The sequence below is a fragment of the Myiozetetes cayanensis genome, unplaced genomic scaffold (assembly GCF_022539395.1).
Source record: "Myiozetetes cayanensis isolate MyiCay16 unplaced genomic scaffold, myiCay2020 scf34, whole genome shotgun sequence".
Taxonomy (NCBI): Eukaryota; Metazoa; Chordata; class Aves; order Passeriformes; family Tyrannidae; genus Myiozetetes; species Myiozetetes cayanensis.
This window is the reverse complement of record NW_026087566.1, coordinates 2,517,376-2,537,635: the sequence shown is the minus strand read 5'-3', so window position 1 is coordinate 2,537,635 and position 20,260 is coordinate 2,517,376. Positions and strand designations below refer to the sequence as shown.

The following is a 20,260-nucleotide window of genomic DNA, read 5'->3' as shown; positions in this document are numbered from 1 at the left end:
CGCGCTGGGCGCCGCCATCTTGGCGCAGGCGCGTTGAGGGCGCTGGAGCCACGGGTGCTGGGGTGGCGGGGGGCGCGGCGCTGCCCCGGAAGTGCGGGAGGCGCGCGCGCGCGCACTGCCGTTGGCGCCGGCGGGAGACGCGGCGGGGCCGGGGCCGGGCGGGAGCGGGAGCGGAGCTGAGCGGAGCCTCGGCCGCGATGCCGCGGGAGATCATCACCCTGCAGCTGGGCCAGTGCGGCAACCAGAGTGAGCGCGCCGCGGCAGCGGCGGCGGCGGCGGGGCCGGAGAAGCGCGCACCGGGCGGGGCCGGGATGCTTTGGGCGGGGGGAACTGGCGGGGCCTTGTGAGAGTGGGCGGGGCCTTTGTGAGGTGGGGCGTGGCCTTGTGAGAGTGGGCGTGGCCTCGCGGGACGGGACCCTGTGGGGCGGGGCGGGACCTGCGGACCGGGGCTCTCCGGGACCTGCCCCGCTCCCGGTGCCGGTGCCGGTGCCGGTACCGGTGCCCAGGCCGGCCCGGCCCGACCGTCCCGTCTGATCGCACCCTCCCGCAGTCGGGTTCGAGTTCTGGAAGCAGCTCTGCGCCGAGCACGGCATCAGCCCCGAGGGCATCGTGGAGGAGTTCGCCACCGAGGGCACCGACCGCAAGGACGTCTTCTTCTACCAGGTACCCGCCGGCCCCGGGCCGGGGGGGGCGGACACAGCGCGTGGGGTGTGCTGCCCTCGGCCCCGCTGGGCTGCGGGCTGTCCGTGCCTGCCCCAGCCCTGTCCGCAGCCCCCGCGGGTCGGAGCCGTGGCTCAGCCCAGCCTCCCGCTCGCAGCCGGTGACGGCTCCCGCCCGCGCTCCCGGTGTGTCCATGGAGCGCTGTGTGGGCGGAGCGGCGGCACGAGGCGCTGCCACAGGCGGTACCTTATGTAAGCACCCAGAACGCCCCCGCCCCTGCTGGGGATGCTCCGGGGCACAGGCTGTGCAGAGCCAGCCTCCCTCCCTCCCTCCTCCCCTTCGCCAGGCCATGCTGTGCTGTGCTGTGCTGGGCCAGGGGGTGGCTCAAGCTCTCCCTTCCCGGGCTGCAGCAGCGCTGTGAGATCTTCCTGCTCCCTTTGCAGGCCGACGATGAGCACTACATCCCGCGGGCCGTGCTGCTGGACCTGGAGCCCCGCGTCATCCACTCCATCCTCAACTCCCCCTACGCCAACCTGTACAACCCAGAAAACATTTACCTGTCTGAGCATGGAGGGGGAGCTGGGAACAACTGGGCCAGTGGCTTCTCGCAGGTACCAGCTCTGGTGCTGCTGGGTGAGACACGAGGCAGTCCAGCAAGCTTAGGGATTTTTCAGGACCCCCCTCATGCAGCTCAGTCCCAGTCACTGGCAGGGACTGTGGCACACTGGGCGTGGGGCACTGGGTCACACTGCCAGTCTGGCTTAGCATCACAGCAGGCTTGAGCAGCTCTTCTCCACGTTCTGTGGGAAAGGAGCAAAACCAGGTCTGGTTTCTCTTGCAGGGAGAAAAGATCCACGAAGATATTTTTGACATAATTGACAGAGAGGCTGATGGGAGTGACAGTTTGGAAGTAAGTACACAACAGGGATTTGGATCCGGTGGCCCTGCCTGGTGTTCTCCCAGCCAGGCTGCTCTTTGTAAGGTTGAGCTCAGCACTCTGGTGTGCACAGCCTTGCTAAACGTTCTTCTGGGGCTGGAGACGCAGAGAGGGGAACCAGGGACAGGAGGTTTGTCCATCACCGCTCCACCTGTCAGCCTGCCCTGGAAATCCTCTCACTGTTTGCTCATGGGGCGTTTTATTTTATACCATCCATGTGAACCTGTTCCCTGTGCACAGACAGACAGGGCTGCTGGGTGTTCTTTCCAGGCTGTCACGTGGCAGCAGGAGAAGGGCAAATGTCACCTAAAACAAATAGAAGATTCAGGAGCCTGTCGTGGGAGCTGAGGAGGTGGAAGCTGCCCTGGAGTCAGGCAGTGGGAGTTTGGTCTCAGTCAGTCTAGAAGGAAGAAGGGGCGTGGAGGACCCAGGAAAGGGCTGAAGAAGTGCACCTGTATTTAGTGTGACAGACTGGATCCTGGAGGTGGCACTGGAGCTATTTTGAATCCCTTGGGTGGGAGGGATCCTGGAGGTTCCCAAGCAGCTATTGCACGTTGCAGGGTGTGCAGAGATGTGGGTCCCACCTGTGTGGGCAGGAGAGGGCTGAGGAGCTGTGGTTGGAGTACAGAGGAGCCAACTCTGCTGTGTCTGTGCTCTCAGCTGCCCTGGGTAGCTCTGGCCCTGGCTAGGGGGTCTCTGCTGGAGATGTTGGGGGTGGCACAGCCTGCGCTGGGGTTGAGCTGCAGCTTCAGCACTGCCTTCTGCTTCCTTCCAGGGGTTTGTGCTTTGCCACTCCATCGCTGGTGGAACAGGCTCTGGGCTGGGCTCGTACCTCCTGGAGAGACTGAATGACAGGTGAGCACAGCCCTGTCCCCGTCCTGCACCACAGAGCCTGGCCCAGCCTGGGCACCCTGCCCAGAGCTGGAGAGCTGGAGAGCGCTGACTCAGAGCCACCACCCCCACCCAAACACTGTCTTGTGCAATCCCTGGCGCGCTGCCTGTGGAGGGATGGCTCCTGATATGCCTGGGGACTTCAGAGGCTCTGAAACTGTCCAAGCTCTGCCTTCCCTTGGCTGTTCTTATCAGGCAGCTGCCTGCGGACTCCCTGACTGTGCAGGGGGAGGATGGGAGGCTCTGGCTGTGGGCTCTGAGCTGCTGTCCTGGCCTGTTTAATCTTGCAGCCTCTTGAAAAGGCTTGTGAGCAGCTGCTTAATCAGCCTGTGGATGGCTCAGTCTCCCTGTAGCTCTCCTGGCAGCCAGCTCCTGTGCTGCTGGGGTAGGCACTGCTGGGACACATTCTCTCCCTCCCTGGGAGCCACTCTGGCTGCAGCTCTGGTGACTCACCCTGTCCTGAGCCCTGGAGACTGGGAAGGCAGCCTGTGGGAGGTGAGAGTGCTGGCTTGGCAGCGTTAACCCTTGAGGTGGCTGCACTTCTCACCAGGTATCCCAAGAAGCTGGTGGAGACCTACTCGGTGTTCCCGAACCAGGATGAGATGAGCGATGTTGTAGTCCAGCCCTACAACTCTCTGCTGACACTGAAGAGGCTGACCCAGAATGCTGACTGTGTGGTAAGAGGCCCGTGGTGCAGCGAGCCCCAGGGTGACAGCCCTGTCTCCACAGCCCATGCTGGGGCAAGTGCTGCAGCAGCACCATGTGCCTGTGAGCCTCGGATGTAGCAACAAGTGTGCCCCGAAGAGAAGGGCCGAGCAGATGTGGTGGTCCCAGGGACCCTCGTTGGCTCTGTGCTAACCCCTGTGGAGCTGACTGGTGTTCCTGCCTCTGGGATCCAGCAGATCTTCTTGAGTCAGTGAGGGCTGTCTGTGCTTCCCCTGTACAGCTGTGCTGCAGCCTCTGCCTGAACTCGATCCCGGCATTGCTTTCACACCCACAACCCCCACAGCCAGGCAGCACCTTCAGCCTGCACTGGGGCCTTGGGTCTGACTGAGGTGCTACTTGTCCCCTGCAGCTGATCCCTGCATGTGGCAGGGCAAGAGCAGCTTCACCAGAGCTGCTGGGGCTGGTGCTGGGGCTGGTGCTGGCCCAGGGGGCAGAGCTTTCGGGGAAAGCACGGGGAGCACAGCCAGGAGGGAGGGAAGAGCTTCCATTGACGGTGTCGGTTACACTGCACAGATGAGTCAGCTTGTGGTTTCGAGTGTCTGCCACCTGCACAGAGGGCTGTGCTGGGCCCTGGGACACGTAGCCAGGACTGCCCTTCCTCAGCTGCCTCCGAGGCCCTTCATGGAGCCGGGTTTCTCTTGCAGGTGGTTCTGGACAACACAGCCTTGAATCGTATCGCGACAGACCGGCTGCACATTCAGAACCCGTCGTTCTCGCAGATCAACCAGCTGGTGAGAAGGGCTCTTCAACATGAGGCTTCCCTGCTGTGTTCAGCTCAGCCTTAACCTGTTCCATGGGCTGGGCTCACGGGTGGGCAGCCTGGAGCTGTGAGTGAGAGTCCTCTGCCCTTCTGGGTGCTCCAGCTTCCCCTGGCACGGCCGCACGAGGCAGGTTGTGACACGCCCTGTGACGCTGTGGTGACACGGGTGCTGACCCCGTTCTCTCTCTTCCCCACAGGTCTCCACCATCATGTCTGCCAGCACCACCACACTCAGGTATCCCGGGTACATGAACAACGACCTCATCGGGCTGATCGCCTCGCTGATCCCCACGCCCCGGCTGCACTTCCTCATGACGGGGTACACGCCACTCACCACCGACCAGTCGGTAAGGCAGCCCCAGGCACCCCTCCCCATCCCCCAGGGCAGGGGAAGCTGCCACGCTCACCTCGTAGCATCTGTCAGTCCCGTGTCTCGGTGTGAGCTGTCGCTGCATGCCCCACATCCCAGGCCTGTGCGCTCACACCACGTGATGGCCGCGTGTGCAAAATGAATCAGACATAAGCAGGCAGCTGTGCATGTGCCAGGCTACCTGCTGCATGCATCAGGGCGGCTGTCGAGATCACAGGGTAAAAAGCCACTCTCAGAGCAAGGCCAGCAGAGTGGCCCTGCCAGTCCTGCCGCAGCTTGGGCCATTTGGGTCCAATCTCTCATTGTTACTCCTAAATTCATGTTGGACTCCAGGCGTCAGCCCCTTCCTGGGGCTCGAGCTGTGTCTGGGAAGGGACTTGCCAGCCCTCAGCACATCAAGCACTGTGCTTGCATTTGGCTCGTCCCCAGCCAGGGCTCTCCACTCCCCAGTGCGAATGGGGCAGTTCTGGTTTGGGAGGCACTCGCCTGCACTGGCCCGTCAGGAGCTAACAGCTGCTCTTCTCCTCTCCCTCCGTGCATTTCCTCAGGATGTTGCTCAGAGAAGCAAATCTGAAAAACTGCTGGCTCTGAAAAGGGTATCAGTGTGTGATCTGTCCTCCCAGGGGAGGAGTGTGGGCACGGCTCAGCCAGTGGCTCAGACGGTGCAGGAGGAAGCTGCCACCTCACCCAGCTGTCCCTGCTGTGAGCACTCGGTGTGCTGGGCCCAGCTGTGACCCCCATGACTGGTGGCAGCTGAGCAAAGCTCAGACAGCACTTGGGGAATTGCAGTGGCTGGTCTGCCCATAGCTGGGAGCTGGGCAGGGCAGGGAGGGGATGGAGTGGGGAACAACCCCTCTTCTGTCAGACCCCCACTGCTCTCTGCCTCAGCAGTGGGACAGGACCCTACTTTGACAGCTATAATATGAAATGGGTCCCTGTCCCTCTGCTGTCAGCTGAGCTTCATCCTCAGCCCCTGCTGTGCTGTGGGGGGAGGCAGACAGCCCCCGTGCTGGAGGCTCCACTGACAGTCTATTCAGCCTGGCTGTGCCTGTTGTGTGATTTTGGAATTTTTCTCCTGCATGTGGCTTTGCACGTGGCCCCATCCCTGGGGTGAGGGCACCTCTGTCCATCTGCCCCCTCTGCTGTATGTGTGTGCTGGGCAGTGGGAGGGTGGGGAGCAGCACACCTGCTCCCTCTGACCCCCGGCTGGCCTGTGCAGGTGGCCAGCGTGAGGAAAACCACAGTCCTGGACGTGATGAGAAGATTGTTGCAGCCTAAAAACGTGATGGTGTCCACAGGGCGAGACAGGCAGACCAACCACTGCTACATCGCCATCCTCAACATCATCCAGGGGGAAGTGGATCCTACACAGGTGAGCTCCCACAGCCATTCAGGTGCTGATGGCCTTGGTGTGGCCCAGAGAAGGCGCATGGTCACTGCCTGTGCAGCGATCCTGGGGCAAGTGCCTGAGAACTGGCTCCAGGTTGCTCCTGTGTGAGCTCTGCCCTCTTGGAAAGGCCACAGTCCTGCTGAAATCCACCTTCCTGTGGCCATGCCTCCTGTGAGGAGCAGCTCTTGGGTCTGCTGGGACCAGGCTTTTTGCCCTTCACCCTGCTTCCCCTTGGTGTTCTCACCCCACCAGGTTCATAAGAGCCTGCAGCGGATCCGGGAGAGGAAGTTGGCCAACTTCATTCCCTGGGGCCCTGCCAGCATCCAGGTGGCTTTGTCCCGCAAGTCCCCTTACCTGCCATCCGCTCACCGCGTCAGTGGTCTCATGATGGCAAACCATACCAACATCTCCTCGGTGAGTGCCTTCCCTGCCCCACTGGGCCCCACAGCCCTGGTGTCCCTTCAGTCTGGGGCCATCACGGAGCCAGGGCAGGCCCCGCCAGGGTGTGGGGTGGGTGGCTCCCAGCAGGGCTCAGGTCTGGTCCAGGGTCCCGTCAGTCCCGCTGTGCCGTTCTCTCGGGAAGAGTCCCCAGGGAGCTCTGGCCCCTGTGACCCCGCGCTGCTCTGCAGCTGTTCGAGCGGACGTGCCGGCAGTACGACAAGCTGCGCAAGCGGGAGGCCTTCCTGGAGCAGTTCCGCAAGGAGGACATCTTCAAGGACAACTTCGACGAGCTGGACAACTCCCGGGAGATCGTCCAGCAGCTCATCGACGAGTACCACGCGGCCACGCGCCCCGACTACATCTCCTGGGGCACGCAGGAGCAGTGAGTGCCCTGCCAGGGGACGGGAGGGTCCCACGGCCAACCCCCACACGCGCTGGCAGGGCTCGTCTCTGCCGTGCCCACGTTTATCACCCCTCAGCGCTGCCCGGCGCGGCGGGGCCCTCGCGCCGGCCGCACACACGCTGCGCTCCTCCGCGGACGTTGCTCTGTGGGGAGCGGCACTGCCCCTGCAGCCCCTCGGCGGGGGGACAGCCCTCGCCCTACCACGTGCCCTGGCCCAGGACAGGACTGGGGCAGCTGCGCGCTGTGCTGGGAGGGAACCTCCACCCGTGGGAGCAACGCTCGCTGGGAGGAGGAGGAGAGCGACCCCGGGGCTGGGAACAGGCCTGGCCCCCAGAGTTGGGTGCACACGACCCCCATGGCCAAAGGCTCCGTGTGGCTGAGCTAGTCCTTGCCCTGGGCAGGAGCCTTGTTCCTCCTTTGCCAGATCAGGCCTGGGGCACGGGCTGTATCTATATTTTTGTAGGTTATTTTGCTTTAATAAAGGCTGTTCCTGCACTAATGTTGCTTGCACAGCTCCTGAGCGAGCAGCCGGGCAGGGAAGCAGCTGCAGACACTGAGACCAGCGCTCGCCTTGCCTGGCCAGATGGCCCTGCTGTGCAGCCACAGCCTGTGGGGGCCCAGCTTGGCAGGAGCACCACGGCCACTGCTCATGGGCACATCCTGGGTGCACGGGGCCAGCCCTGCCCCAGCCAGCAGTACTGTGGAGCCCGGGCGGCACTGGGCGACCGCTGCTGCAGCAGAGCCAGAAATACTGGCAGGACCTGCCAGCACGGCTGACCAGGGCTGGGACCGGCGCCGCCCTGCCTGCAGAGCACGTGGTGCCCGCACGGATGTTCCACAAGGGCGAGGCCCCATGTAGGAGGAGATCATGAGGGGCTGGGGGTGCCCTCAGCACTCAGAACTGAGGCAGGGCTGGCACTCTTGGGAAGGGCATGGGCTTGGGGCCGAATGGTGTTGGGGGACACAGACATGGCAGCTCTGGTCCTGCCCTGTAGGAGTTTGGCTGTGGGCTGGGGACATGGGGCAGTGATGGCGCCGGCCCAAGCCCAGGCAGCCCAAGGTGAGAATTAGCATTTTCCTCTTACCCTGTGGGGGCACAGAGCAGGAGGCTAAAAATACAGCCACCATGGCAGCACGGGCTCCCACGCCTTCTTTGGCAGCAGCCTCACAGCAGTGCCCGCGGCTGGGGCAGTTCCCCCCGCCCGGGGCAGCCAGTGCCAGGGGCTGCCGGGGAGCTGGAGCTGCCTGTGCTCTTGGTGAAGTGCCAAAGGGCACCCGGCGCTGACCGGAGGGACGGCAGTCCCTGCCCCCAAGGACACGCTGTGCTGCTACTCCCGGCGCCTGTCCCAGGCCCCGCTGCCCTTGCTGCCCCAGGGATCTGACTGTCCCGGCCTCCCACTGTCCCTCCCACTGTCGACCCAAGCTCTGGGACAGGAGGCCCAGCCTTTCCTTTGTGCATTTATTTAGAAAAACAAACAACCAACCCCTCCTCCCCAGGACAGAACTGACAAAACTCTACAGAGGCAACACTGAGGGGCTGAGCCCCAGCCGTACCAGCTGCCACCCCACTGGCCACCCCCGCGACACGAGCTCAGCCACAGGGCCACCGCAGAGCCACAGGGCCTGGCCACTCGGCCAGGAGGAGCCTGCAGGTCCCCAGGGTGGCTCGGCCAAAAGCCGCCCGCAGCTTTCCAGGAGGGGTGGGTCCAGCGGACGGACAGACAGACAGACAGACAATGGCACAGCACTGCTGCCTGACCCCCTCTGCCCCAGGCAAAGCCCCCGGGGCACCGGCAGAGCAGTCAGACAGCACAAGTGCTGGAGGCGAAGGCACCAGGGTACAGGGGACGGGAACAGGCCTGAGGGCAGTGCGGGGAACCACAGTGGGGCATCCCCGCTGCCCGCCAGGGAAAGTGCTGGGAGATGTGGGGCGCACAGGCGTCTCAAAATAAATTAAGGAAATAACCAGAAAGGCAATGGCAGTGGGGGGGAGAAGGAGCCCCTGATCCCCTGCTCCACAGAACAGCTGGGGGCCAGCACAGACCTGCCACTTGCTGCTGGGCTGGCCGCCCTCCCGCACCGGTCATCAGAGCACCTGTGTGGCCGTGCCGGCCGCCGGGCTAGCTGTGGGAGGAACCCACCGGTGGCTGGTGCTGCCAGGGCCCAGCTGCAGGGCAGAGCCCCTGGGGCAACACAGTGGACTCCGAGGTGGGGGCGCTGGTGGGGGATTCCTGGGGCCGAGGCAGCCGCTGGGCACCCGCAGAGGCGAGGTACGTGTTGAGGAGCTGGGCGATCTCGTCCACCTGCAGGCAGAGGGGTCGTAGTGAGTCGCCCTGAGGCACCCCTGTCAGGAGGGAAGGGTGGAGGGATGGCTGCCCCTTACCTGGGAGGTCTCAAAAAGCAGGTCTCGGTCCTCCACAGAGAGGCGAAAGGTGCTGCTGTCGGAGGCGCCGAAGGAGGAGATGCGGCCGTAGCAGAAGCTGTCCAAGGGCTCGGGCTCCCCCGGCTTGTAGAGCGAGACAGCCTTGGCCCCAATGCCCAGCCACAGGCGCTGGGGCCCAGCCCCCACCGGGCTCTGCGAGGAGAGGGGTGTCAGGGCCACCCACTGCCAGGGCTGCCCCCACGCCCTGCCCAGTCGGGGCCTCACCACGTGCAGGTCGACGTCGAAGAGCGTGGAGCCAAAGCCAGGCCACTCCCGCACCAGGGCCACGTAGGCAGCCATGGCCTCGGGCCGGCCCATGCCCTGCAGCAGCTTCCACTTCTCCACGATGGCGGCCATGGTGCTGGCCCCCTCCTCGCGCAGGCGGCCCCGCAGGCGCTGGTCCCGCTCGGCCCGCTGCTTGGCCAGCGCCTGGCCCCAGAGCCCGCCGGCCAGCAGCCCCGCACGCAGCCGGGCCCCCCGGCACTTGGCAGGGGGCCGGTGGGGTGGGGGCGGCAGGCGGGCGTGCAGCACGTGGGGCGGGAAGAGCTCCTCCAGGCGCGGGAAGGGCGCGTGGGTGGAGAAGTCGCTGTTGAGGCTCTGCAGGCGCAGGGCTGCCAGCGTCTGCAGCGTCTCCTCCGACGTGGGCACGTAGCCCCGCAGCACCATCTCGTGTGCCTGCAAGAGCAAGGGGTGAGCCGGCACGGCACAGCCACCACGGCACGGCCTCCCCAACCCCAGGGCGGCACTCACCTGCTCGAAGAGGAGGGCGAACTCCAGGCTGTCCCGTGGGACATTGTCCGTGTCCAGGAAGCCGTAGTGTTTGAAGCAGAGCCGGCATGGTGGGTCCTGCTCACGCTGCTCCCCGGCCAGGCTGCAGCAGACATGACCAGCTCCATCAGCTCGTGGAGGCACCCCACACCGTCCCCTCCTGCCTGTGGCTCCCCAACCCCTTTCCTCATAGGCAGCAGAGTGGGACATTTACTTTTCAAACCTGGTGAGGACATCAGCCAGCAGTGTGGCACTGCCCACCGGCTGCTCCCGCCGCCGGGACTGCTCGTAGAGCGCGAAGAGGTTGGGGCTCTGGGACAGCCCCAGGCGCGACACCAGCTCCTGGGCCACCTGGGCGAGACAAAGGCAACCGACGGTGACCACGTGTCCCTGGACACGGCGCTCAGGGCTGCAAAAGGACACAGACAGGTCATGGTGGGCAAAGGCAGGAGGCCCCTGGTCCCTCTCCATCACGGCTCAGGTGGGAGAGACCTGCAGGAGCTCCTTGCTTCCCATGACACGCTGCCCCACCCAGCCCCGCATGCCAAAACACCCCCAGCCCACTGCCCGGCACGGCTGCGACCCCTCACCTCCTGGGCTGTGGTGTGGGAGCTGATGGCCACGCTGCAGGCAGGCGCCCCAGGGCAGTGAACGGTGCAGATCATCTCCTGCCGCTGCATCAGCATCAGGATCTCCTCCAGGGAGGGCACACACTCCCGCCCCTTTGTCTTTCCCAGTGCCTCCCGGATGAAGCAGGCATACTTGGCCATCTCTGAGGCAGGGAAACGGCTCTCAGTCCTGCAAGAAACGCCAGGAGGGTCACGATGGCACGGACCCGAGGTGGTATGGCAACCTGATGAGCCCTCTGCCTGCAGCTGGCATCCCTGGCACTCACTTGTCCAGGTGGAAGCGCAGGAAGCGCAGGACAGGCGGGGAGGGCAGGAAGGTGCAGCTCATGCAGGTGAGGAGTTGCCAGTAGTGCAGGTCGCCCTGCCCGCCCGGCGCCGGCGGCTCCGTGGTCTGCTTCACCAGCTGGCAGTAGATCTCATCCACCAGCGGGGGCAGGTCCAGGCAGGTCTGCAGGACGCCCTGCATCAGCGGCACCGGGTCCCGCTCCGACTCCAGCTGCTGCAGCGAGTTGAAGAGCTTCACAGCCTCATCACGCAGCGTGGTGTAGCTGCGGGGGCCGGGGGCTGCAGGACAGGATGGAGGTTAACAGCTGCCAGCAGCTGGGCACTGTCCTCACACCTGGGGCCAGCCAGGACCCAGCCCAGCGCCCACCCGCCCTGCACAGCGCCCAGCCAGGGCATCGCTGCCACCAGCCCAGGGTGCTGGATCTGGCTTCGTGCACCCCACCCGTCCCTCACCACTTTGGTCCAGGCTGCCGTAAGGGAAGGGCAGCAGGGGAGCATAGAGAGGGCCGCTGGTGTAGCGCAGGATGGGGTTGCAGCGGTAGATCTGCTCCAGCACCTCGGGGCTGCTGCTGTGCTCCTGGGGGACAAAGCGATGGCAGCAGCTGCAGAGGGGTCGCCCGGCTGAGTGCCTGGCACAGCCACCTCCCCGGGGCACACGAGGCCCTGAACACCCATCCTCGTGCTGCCGGCGGCTGCAGGCGTGGGGCAGTGCCACGGGCTCACCTCCACGTCACGCATGAGCAGCTGGGTGGGCGTCTGCACGGGCGCTTTGCTGTCAATGACCTTCTGCACGGCACACACCCAGCGCACGGCCTCGTTCAGGTGCTCCGTGTACAGGCGGTAGCAGTGCTTCCTGCCAAACACCGTCACGCTCCAGTAGCCTGCGAGGGACAAACCACTCACCCGCTGCCCACCAGCGGCAATAAGGACCCCCCAGGCCAGGCTCAGCACCACGGCGCTCAGCATAGCCCCTCCTCTGGGCAACAGAGGCCCCCAGGACTGGGGAGGGTGACACAGGGCACAAAGGGCCATGAAGATGCGGCCAAGGGGCATGGGCACCTCACCTGTCTCCTTGTAGAGCTGCTTGTCTGGCCAGAGCACAGAGCAGAGGTTGGTGAGCACGAGGGAGCCCAGCCGCCGGGCCCCCTTCTCGTTGCTGCTGTAGTAGTCTAGGGAGTCAGGTGTCAGCACGAACCAGTACTTCCGAGGACGAATCCAGGGAGTCTTCATGCAGCCCCGCATCTCCCGCTGCAGCCAGCCTGGGAAGAGAACCCTCAGTCCCCACCGCCAGCACCATCTGCCCCACCAGCTTTTCCGTGCAGGGCAGGGTCTGCTTGGCACCCGCCCAGCCAGTACCTCTGTCCCTGTGGGATGGGACCAGCCACAGCTGGGGCAGAACCCCACCTTTCACAAGAGCATCAGGGTCATCCTCCACTGGCCCTGGGCCCTTCTCCACGATGAGGCTGCGCATCTCCTCCGCGACAAGCAGGGACCTGGGGACAACACAGGGCTGAGCTCGGGGTGCCTGCGTGTGTCTTCCACAGTCCCTGAACAGGAGCTAGCCCAGGAGCTGGGGTCAGCTGGGTCCTGAGGGGCTCTGGGCACCCCAGCCCTGCGGTGGGAACACGGCAGAGTCATTGGGTGCAGATGACCCTGGCTAAAAATAAGCTGTTTGCAGTCGTGGCCCTGCCAAGGAATTCGGAAAATGAACAACCAGGAAGGAATGTTGGCAGTAGCGTCAGTACTGGGAGGACAGGGAGCTAGCAGGCCCCTGTGCCCCAGCCCCCCATCTTCCCCAGCACAGACCGCTGCAGGGCACAGCCTCTGCCGATGGACATGGTCCAGAAGAGCCTCCTGGCACAGGAAGAGTCACGCACAGCCCCACTGGCTAAGCTTGCGGCAGTCAAGCTATCTGCCATGGCAGAGGAATGGAGACACGCCTGAGGATGCGCCAGGGATGGGGACAAGCACGGCTGTCCTGGCTCTGCCATCCCTGCTCTAGCTGACAGAGCGACACAGCCTGGTGCTCAGCGCACACCAGCACCAGGGCAACCTCCCACAGCATGCCAGTCCCCCAGCTCCTGCGAAGGAGGATGTGACGGGATGCCCAGCAGGCTGGACGCAGGGGGTTACTCACCGCTCCGAGCCACTGCTGCTACGGGTGGGCTGGCTCAGGTTCACCTCCAGGGATCCCTGGGGAGGAAGGAGATGTCTCAGCCCCACGGTCATCGACTGGTGCCCCCAGCCATCCCCCCACTGACTGTGTGCCTCCTTGCCAGCCCAGCTCCAGGCCCAGAGGGACAGGCTCGCATCCCGCTGCCGTGGGGCAGGGAGCTTCAGTGCCCCCACGGCCGCGGCAGGGCCCAGCGCTGCAGCTGGAGCACCCGGGGGATGCGGGGGCAGCCGGCGGGCGCGCTGGCCGCGTGTCCTCAGCTGACCCGGCCGGCTGAATACCGTGCAGAATTGCACAAGGTCAGTGCTGAGTAATACGCTTACGGCACAAAGTCCCATTGTAATGGGGCCGCTGACTTCCTGCCCGCGGCGGTGGGACGCGGCTCTGGGAAGTCCCTGGCCCTGCAGCGGGACAGGGTCGGTTCCTCCTCGCACGGCACGGCTTGACATGGACGGTGCCGCTCACGTGATGAGCCTGGCACACGTGCTGGGACACGAGGCAGAGCCCAGGCACTGTCAGGCACCGAGCTGAGCAGGGCACCCTGGCAGAGCGGGGTGCGGGGACACAGCAGTACCAGCGATGCTATCCCAGGAGATGAACAGGAGTTCCTGCCAGCTGCAGCCCAATAGGGCAGCCAGAGGCATGACAGGCCAGAGCACGCCACACAACGCCAAGAAAAAGAGACAGATACTAAAAATAGCGACAGGGAGGGGGGAGCTGCCGCAGGTATGGCTGCACCACGGGGCAGGGCCAGGCACCACTGACCCGTGGCATTAAGGGCACCTGTCACATAGTGCTGGTGCCTGTGCACTGGGGCCAGCACCTCAAGCCAGTGTCCCGCTGCCGAGACTGGGGAGGGCCCCACACGCTCCTCAGGGCTGTGGGCACGGAGACAGTGCCCAATTTCTCGCGGGCAGTCCACAGGAGGTGGTGGTGGCTGTCGGCTCCTTCTCAGGGATATAAATAAACGGGAGAGGAGTCGTGGCAGCTCCCACGCTCCCAGGAAGGGGCAGCCAGCGCTGTGGGTTTCCAAGGACCCCCTGGACACGGCAAAGGGCTCCCCGGGGAGCTGGCGTCACCAGCCGCCCACGCCAGCCCGGCTCTCCGGAGCCAGTGTGGCCCATGGGATGCTGGAAGCCCAAGGACAGCTCCTGCCACAGTCGTGCACTTGGCACTGCCACCAGATCCCAGAGGGCCCCGCTCCAGCCCTGCCACTGTCCCCACTGCCCACCATCCCAGGGGCCTGGCACTGCTAGGGAAGGGGACTTTCTGCCAGGGCCGTGCTGCAGCCCCTGCAAAGACAGCGGAGAGGAGCCGCAGCAAGCGGGACAGGGCTGTCACCACCCACTGTGTCCCTCCCGGGCTGGGACTCGGCCCCGCGGCCCTGAGTGCCGGAGACCGCGCCGGGACGGGCAGGAGGCCCCCCGGGAGCCGGGGTTTCCCCCGCGCCCCGCGCTATCAGCCGTCCCACACACAGCCAGGCCGAAGGAAGCGCCGGTTTCCGCCGCTCCGCTTCCTCCGGAGAGGAAGCAGCCGGAGCAGGGAGATCCAGGCCCGCTCCCCGCGCCCGGCACGTGCTCCTGGGACAGCCCCGGCCCCGCTCCGGCGGGGCCAGCGACACCGGGCCGGTGCGGGTCTGGCACGGCAGCCCCGCAGCTCCCGCCCCGAGGAGCGAGCAGCGCGGGCCGGAGCGGGCCGGAGCAGGCAGGAGCAGGCAGCGCCCGGCTCAGGCTGCACCCCAGCAGCTGGTGGGCGCCGGGTCCCGCCGCCGAGGCACCGGCCCCACGCCGGGACCCAGCCGGCAGCGAGCCCCGCAAGCTCCGACCCTGCCCCGTGGGCCCCGGACCTCCCGCGCCCGCACGGAGGCTGCTCCCGCACCCGCCGGGACGACTTCCCCCCCACGCCCCGCGGGACCCCTCGGGCGGGGACGGGGACGGGGACGCGCCAAGGGCACCCCGGGAGGCGGGACCGGCGGGGACAGGACCGGGCGGCGGGGACCGGGCCGGGTCCGGAGGGTCGCGCGCCACCGGTCCCGCCGCGGCGCCGCTGCTCCTCCCGATGGCCGTCCCGAAACCGGTGCCGGCCCCACCTGGTCTCCCTGGGTGCGGAGCTCGAAGGACGCCTCCTCCTCCTCTTCGGCCTCGCCGTCAGCCTCCCGCTCCGCCTCGCCGTAGTCCCGCCGCAGCAGAGTGAAGCCCCGCCGGCAGCACAGCAGCCACCACAGCCCGCCCGGGAACGGCATCGCCCCGCCGGCACCGACGGGACGGCACCGGCACCGGGACGCGACGGGACCAGCCCGCCGCCCGCCCGTCCCGCGCACCGCCCGCCGCCGCCGCCGCCGGGACCGGCCCCGCCGCCGCCCCGGGCGGGCCGGGCCGCGCGTCACCGGCCGCCGCCAATCGCTGCGCGGGGCCCGGGGCGGAGCCAGCGCCCGGGGCGGCGGGGCCGCCGCTGCGTCAGCGACCGGGCGGGGGGAGCGCGGGGCCGGGCTGCGGCGGGGCCGGGGCTGCCGGAGCCACCGCCGGCGGGGCGCACCGGGCACCTCCCCGCACCTGGTGGGGCACCGGCACCGGGCACCGCCCCCACCCGGTGTGGGCACCGGCACCGGGCACGGGCCCCTGCCCTGCCCCGCGGCACCGGCACCATGTGCTGCCCTGGCTCCTGCGTGCGGCAGCACTCGCTCCTGGACACGGGATGGCGGCTCAGCCCGGTGCTGTGCCAAGTGTGCGCCAGCGGGCAGCACCGGGGCTCCGTGCTCGCACCGTGGGCAGGAGGGCACCGTGCCCGGCCAGGCCTGACCTGCCGGCCCTCGTGGCGAATTTCCACAGAGGAGCTGGCAGAAGGGCCTCGTGGCGGACTCACACCCGGTGCCTCAGCGACGCGGCTCAGCTCAGCCCTGGACCCCTCGAGCCTGGGGTGCCTTGGCAGTGCCCGGGCCCTGGCCCTGCTCGCTGGGCCCCAGAAGGGGTTAAGGCTCTGTTTTTGCTACAGCTGTTGGGTCAGCGCCGTCCCTGGGAACCCGGGTGCTGGGATGCGCAGGCAGGAAGCGTCTGCTGCCAGTTCACCTCCCACGCAGCCTGCGCTGGGCTGTGCCGGGGGCTGAGCCCCGCTGTGGGGCCGGCCACGCAGCCAGGACAGCAGTGGGCACTGAGCAGAGCCTGCCAGCCGTGGGGACAGCAGAGAACGGGAGCGGGACCACCCGAGGCCACAGGCTGGGAGGGCAGCAGGGGCAACTGTGCTGCCTGGCCAATCAATTACTGCCTGATCCGGCCCTTGCTCCCCACCGAGGGCTGAGGGGAACACCATCACCACGGCTCTGCATCTGCTGAGCCAGCAGTAACCGCGTTTCTGGCCCAGCAGTAGGTGAAGGTTCTGTGATGGCTTCTTCCAGTCGAGCGCTGGGTAAATCCCAAGCAGAGCAGGGGATGAGCGTGAAGCATCATCCAGCCCCAGGAAGTCGCCAGGCCGGGATGTGCTGTGGCACAGGAGCTCATGGGGGCAGCGAGGAGGGGAGAGGAACGTCTCTCTGCCCCCGCCCCAGGAGGGGATTTCCAGTCGGACCCAGGGCGGGTTTTTACGGGAGGTTTCTCCTCCTCCGGCCCTGGGGACGGGCAGAGGGTGAACAGGGAACGGGGAGCGAGCAGGCAGAAGGGCAGGCAGCGGGCGGGCAGGAAGCGCGAGGTTCTGCTGCCTCCTGCAGGCATCGCCCGCCTGCGACGGTGGCCACAGGGCCGCCACCCGGCCCCGAGCTCCTGTCCCGCAAAAGCCCACTGGGCAGCCCCGGCCCGGACAGAGATGATGCTCGCCCAAGGGGACTCGACCGAGGTTTATTGTGAGAGTGGGAACCAGCTGCCTGCCTGACCCTGCTGTTGCACTCACCGACCCAGCTCACCAGCACCGCACGGACCCCCAGAGCACGCGTGACATTGCATGGCCCCCCTCCCACCCCGGATCACGCGTGATATTAGATGGTCCCCCCAGAACACGCGTGACATTGCAGGCTTCCCCCGGAGCACGTGTGACATTGTGGGGACTCCCGCCCCGGCAGGTTGCCGAGCACTGAAGGCACTCTCAGGACACGCAGGTGCTGTGGAGCTGCTCTTCCCTCTGTCCACGAGTGTGTGGTCACCGTGCGGATTGTCCAGCACTGCCCGTGCCGGGCTGCTCGCCAGGGCAGGCCCATGTATGGACAAGGCTCTCCCCGGGGAGCCGTGGAGGGGCCGAGCCCCGGGGCGCTGGTCCCTGCCGTGGCTGAGGGCACGGTGCCCCTACACCACGTCCACGCACGTGGAGAGCGATGTCCGCCGGCGGGGACTGGGACAGCCGAGACAGCGCGGGTCGAGGGGCCCCACACAGCCGGCATCGCTGGCGAGCAGCCACAGCTCCCTACGGAAGCGCTGGCCCAGGAAGGCGTAGAGCAGCGGGTTGAGGCAGCAGCGCAGGTACGCCAGGCCGCCAGTGACCAGCAGCGCCAGGTCCTTGCGGCGGCTCTGGGCACAGCTCACCTCCCAGCTGGCCAGCAGCTCGGCCGCGTCCAGCAGCACCATCAGGCTGTGGGGCAGCTGCAGGGCCACGAACACCAGCACGAGGGCCAGCAGCACTCTCAGAGCCCGGTGGGGCTGGGCACCGCGGGCCGCCAGCAGTGTCCGCGCCACGGCCGCGTAGCAGCTCGCCATCACCAGGAAGGGCACCGCGAAGCCGAGCACCACCTGCACCAGGTTGGTGGCCCCCCGGGCCACCCGTGAGACCACGTGGGGGAAGACGACCCGGCAGAGCCGGAGGTCCTGGTGTTGCTCTGCCTGGCTGTAGATGAACTGGGGCAGTGCCAGCAGCGTAGCCAGCAGCCAGGCCAGCCCTGCTGTCAGCCAGCCGTGGCGGCGAGCCCGTGGGCGCAGGCGACAGGCGGCCGGCACCCGCACAATGGCCACGTAGCGGTCCACGCTGATGCAGGTGAGGAAGAGGAAGCCGCTGTAGAAGTTGAGGGCGTAGAGACCCTGCAGCGCCTTGCAGGCAGCCGTGCCTGGGGACCAGCCCTGCAGCGTGTCAGTGATGGCGAAGGGCAGCGTCAGGAGCAGCAGGAGGTCAGACAGGGCGAGGTGCAGGAGGCAGACGTCGGTGACGCTGTGTGCCCGGCGGTAGCGGGTGTGCGTGAGCAGCACCAGCCCATTCCCCACCGTGCCCAGCAGTGAGAGCAGCAGGTAGACGGCAGGCTGGAAGGTGCGGGCAAAGCCCTGCACTGCCTGCTTCTCACAGAGCTCAGGCAGCATGCCGGCCTCCCCCGAGTAGTCGTCCTCCCAGGAGTAGAACTCAGTGGTGGCCATCAGCTCCGTCGAGAGGGGGCTGGGGGTTGCCTGCACAGAAGGAGGCTGAATGAGGAGGGTTCAGTGGTGGCAGCCTGGCCACAGGGTGCAGCACCACGCCCGGGGCAGCCCTTCTCCACCCAGCCCCACCGTGGGGAGCCCGGGCGTGCCGCAGCCCCCATTCTCCAGCCCCACGTGCAGTGTGGTTTCTGCCTCTCACACCCACCCCGCCACAGCGGGAGGTTCACCATGCTCAGTCATTGCAGGAACAACTGCACACTTCCCGAGCAGCCGCCTGCGATGCAGAGCTGCTGGAGGGACGTGACCCCGGCTGCGGCGTCCCCAGCACAGCACCACGTCCCACAGACTAACTCTGCAGCTGCCTGGGGAGCTGCTCCAGCATCCCCTGGGGATCAGCACCCAGCCTACAGCCCTGGCTGCCCTGGGCAGTCGGGTCTCAGGCCTCCACACCAGCATCCCTGGATGCCCAAACCACCCACGCACCACCCTGGGGATCCCAGTGCAGACATAGCCCCACACTCCCTGGCCCTGGCCCCAGACAGGGAGGTCCCAGGGCATCCCACTGCCTCGCACAGCTTGCAGGCAGCTGTGCACAGTGCTCCCAGCTGCTCAGCCCTGCTCTGGGGCAGCGGGAGAGCACCGCAGCCTGGCACTGAAGAGCCGGGACCCCACTGCCATGGGGGTCAGGATCCAACACAGCTCTCATTCACACCAGCCTCCCAACAGCAATTTCACTCTGGCCCATGTCAGCAAGTCCAGGCAGTTGGGCCTGAGCCCCTCCACCCGCTCTGGGGACACAGGTGGGATCTGAACCCAGTGTCAGGGAGTGTTAACTCTCTAGCAGCTCTCCCAGCTCCTTCCCTGCTGTGGGCCCCAGGGACCTGGAACACCAGGTACTGCCTGGATTCCACAGGGATTTGCCTTTCAGCCCAAACGCCCAGGGCTCACAAGAAAACTATCTAAAAAACATAAGAAAAGCCAGTGAGGGGGTTCCTGCGTGGCCCCCAGCAAACCCCTCACCCCGCAGCCCCTCACCTGTTTCTGCATTGCGCAGCAGGACCTTCCCTGTGGCCGGTGGGTCTGGAGCTGTTGATGTCTCAGCGCTCTGTAACCTGTGGTTTGACCACGTGCCTCTCCCGATACCGAAAACAGTGCAGAGCACAGGCCCAGCCCCAGGGAGGAAGGCGAGGTGGCAGGTGTGACGCCCCTCCAGAACCTGTCCTGAATCTTTTATTTTGTGCATCTTTTACATCTGCATGCCGGGGACAGAAATAGCAACTCCACTCAGTCCCTGTCACGCAGGACTGTGGGCCAAGCCTGGGAGTACCCAGCCAGGGGAGCAGGGTCTGGCCAAGGGCACACAGCATGTGCAGGAGACCCCAGCCCACCATGGGGCTGTTGGTGGCTCCTCTGCAGGGCTGGAGAGGAAGCTGGAGGGAACAGGGCCAAGAAATGAAGTGTGTGTTGCTGTGGGCTGGCACTGAGCTGGGCATAGGAAGGATGCTGCTCCAGTGGGATCAGCAGAGCCGTGTCTGGTCCAGGATTATCTCATCCTGATGGGAAACATGGTGGTTCCAGGAGCTGGGGTGGCTGCTGGTGCAGGCTGTACCTCCCACCTAGGGGTACCAGCCTGGCCCTGCACTCCTGTGCTCTGCATCCCTGCACCCCCAGGCCCCTGTGCCCCTGCATCCCTATGGCTCTGGGCAGACATGTTGCTGGTTGTTGACAACAAAATTCACAGCTCCTCATTAAGAAGCAGATTAGTTTCTGTGGGGCAGAGGTCCCACTTTCCTCTGCCCAGGGGGTAGCAAATTGATCCCCAGCTTTAACAGGCTCCCGGCCGTTTGCAACAGTAATCCCTCAATCCCCCTTTCTCCCCCGCTACAGCAGTCTTTGCTGCGGCTTATCCCAGCTCTGCCCTCGGCCCTCCTGCTGCCTCCAGACGGGTGTGGGGTCCCAGGCACCAGCTGGGGGGCTGTGAAGCTGCTGTGCCCTGGCTGGGGAGTGGCTGGGCAGAGGCCTCCACTCCCTGGGGGTTCCCCAGAGCTCTTTGCTGGAGGGTCTCTTCCCTCCCCTGCTCTTTC

General features: G+C 66.1%; 3 protein-coding genes across 5 annotated transcripts; 1 reads left to right on the top strand and 2 right to left on the bottom strand.

Annotated features, from left to right (window-relative positions):
- Positions 1-94: 94 nt before the first annotated feature.
- On the top strand, positions 95-7,077 carry TUBG1 (tubulin gamma 1). The gene is made up of 11 exons (XM_050327703.1): positions 95-246; positions 551-663; positions 1,104-1,271; positions 1,502-1,570; positions 2,373-2,452; positions 3,039-3,165; positions 3,859-3,945; positions 4,172-4,321; positions 5,564-5,716; positions 5,987-6,148; positions 6,364-7,077. Exons 1-11 carry the CDS (start codon positions 198-200, stop codon positions 6,559-6,561), a joined length of 1,356 nt encoding a protein of 451 aa, XP_050183660.1. The 5' UTR covers positions 95-197; the 3' UTR covers positions 6,562-7,077.
- Positions 7,078-8,023: 946 nt separating this feature from the next.
- Positions 8,024-15,170, bottom strand: PLEKHH3 (pleckstrin homology, MyTH4 and FERM domain containing H3). Of its 3 annotated transcripts, none has more exons than XM_050327627.1 (13): positions 14,945-15,170; positions 12,820-12,875; positions 12,087-12,175; positions 11,747-11,941; positions 11,406-11,563; positions 11,136-11,259; positions 10,664-10,961; positions 10,359-10,566; positions 9,983-10,119; positions 9,751-9,871; positions 9,226-9,675; positions 8,962-9,153; positions 8,024-8,881 (listed from the first exon to the last, which is right to left on the bottom strand). In XM_050327627.1, the coding sequence occupies exons 1-13, from the start codon at positions 15,095-15,097 to the stop codon at positions 8,699-8,701; spliced, it is 2,364 nt and encodes a 787-aa protein (XP_050183584.1). In that variant the 5' UTR covers positions 15,098-15,170; the 3' UTR covers positions 8,024-8,698. The 3 variants fall into 3 exon arrangements, with proteins under 3 accessions (XP_050183584.1, XP_050183585.1, XP_050183583.1); XM_050327628.1 differs by lacking the exon at positions 14,945-15,170 and adding an exon at positions 13,179-14,378; XM_050327626.1 differs by having other exon boundaries at positions 8,962-9,675.
- A 1,953-nt stretch (positions 15,171-17,123) lies between these two features.
- Positions 17,124-19,236, bottom strand: CCR10 (C-C motif chemokine receptor 10). Its single transcript, XM_050327731.1, has 2 exons — positions 19,212-19,236; positions 17,124-18,206 (listed from the first exon to the last, which is right to left on the bottom strand). Exons 1-2 carry the CDS (start codon positions 19,221-19,223, stop codon positions 17,124-17,126), a joined length of 1,095 nt encoding a protein of 364 aa, XP_050183688.1. The 5' UTR covers positions 19,224-19,236.
- Positions 19,237-20,260: the final 1,024 nt, after the last annotated feature.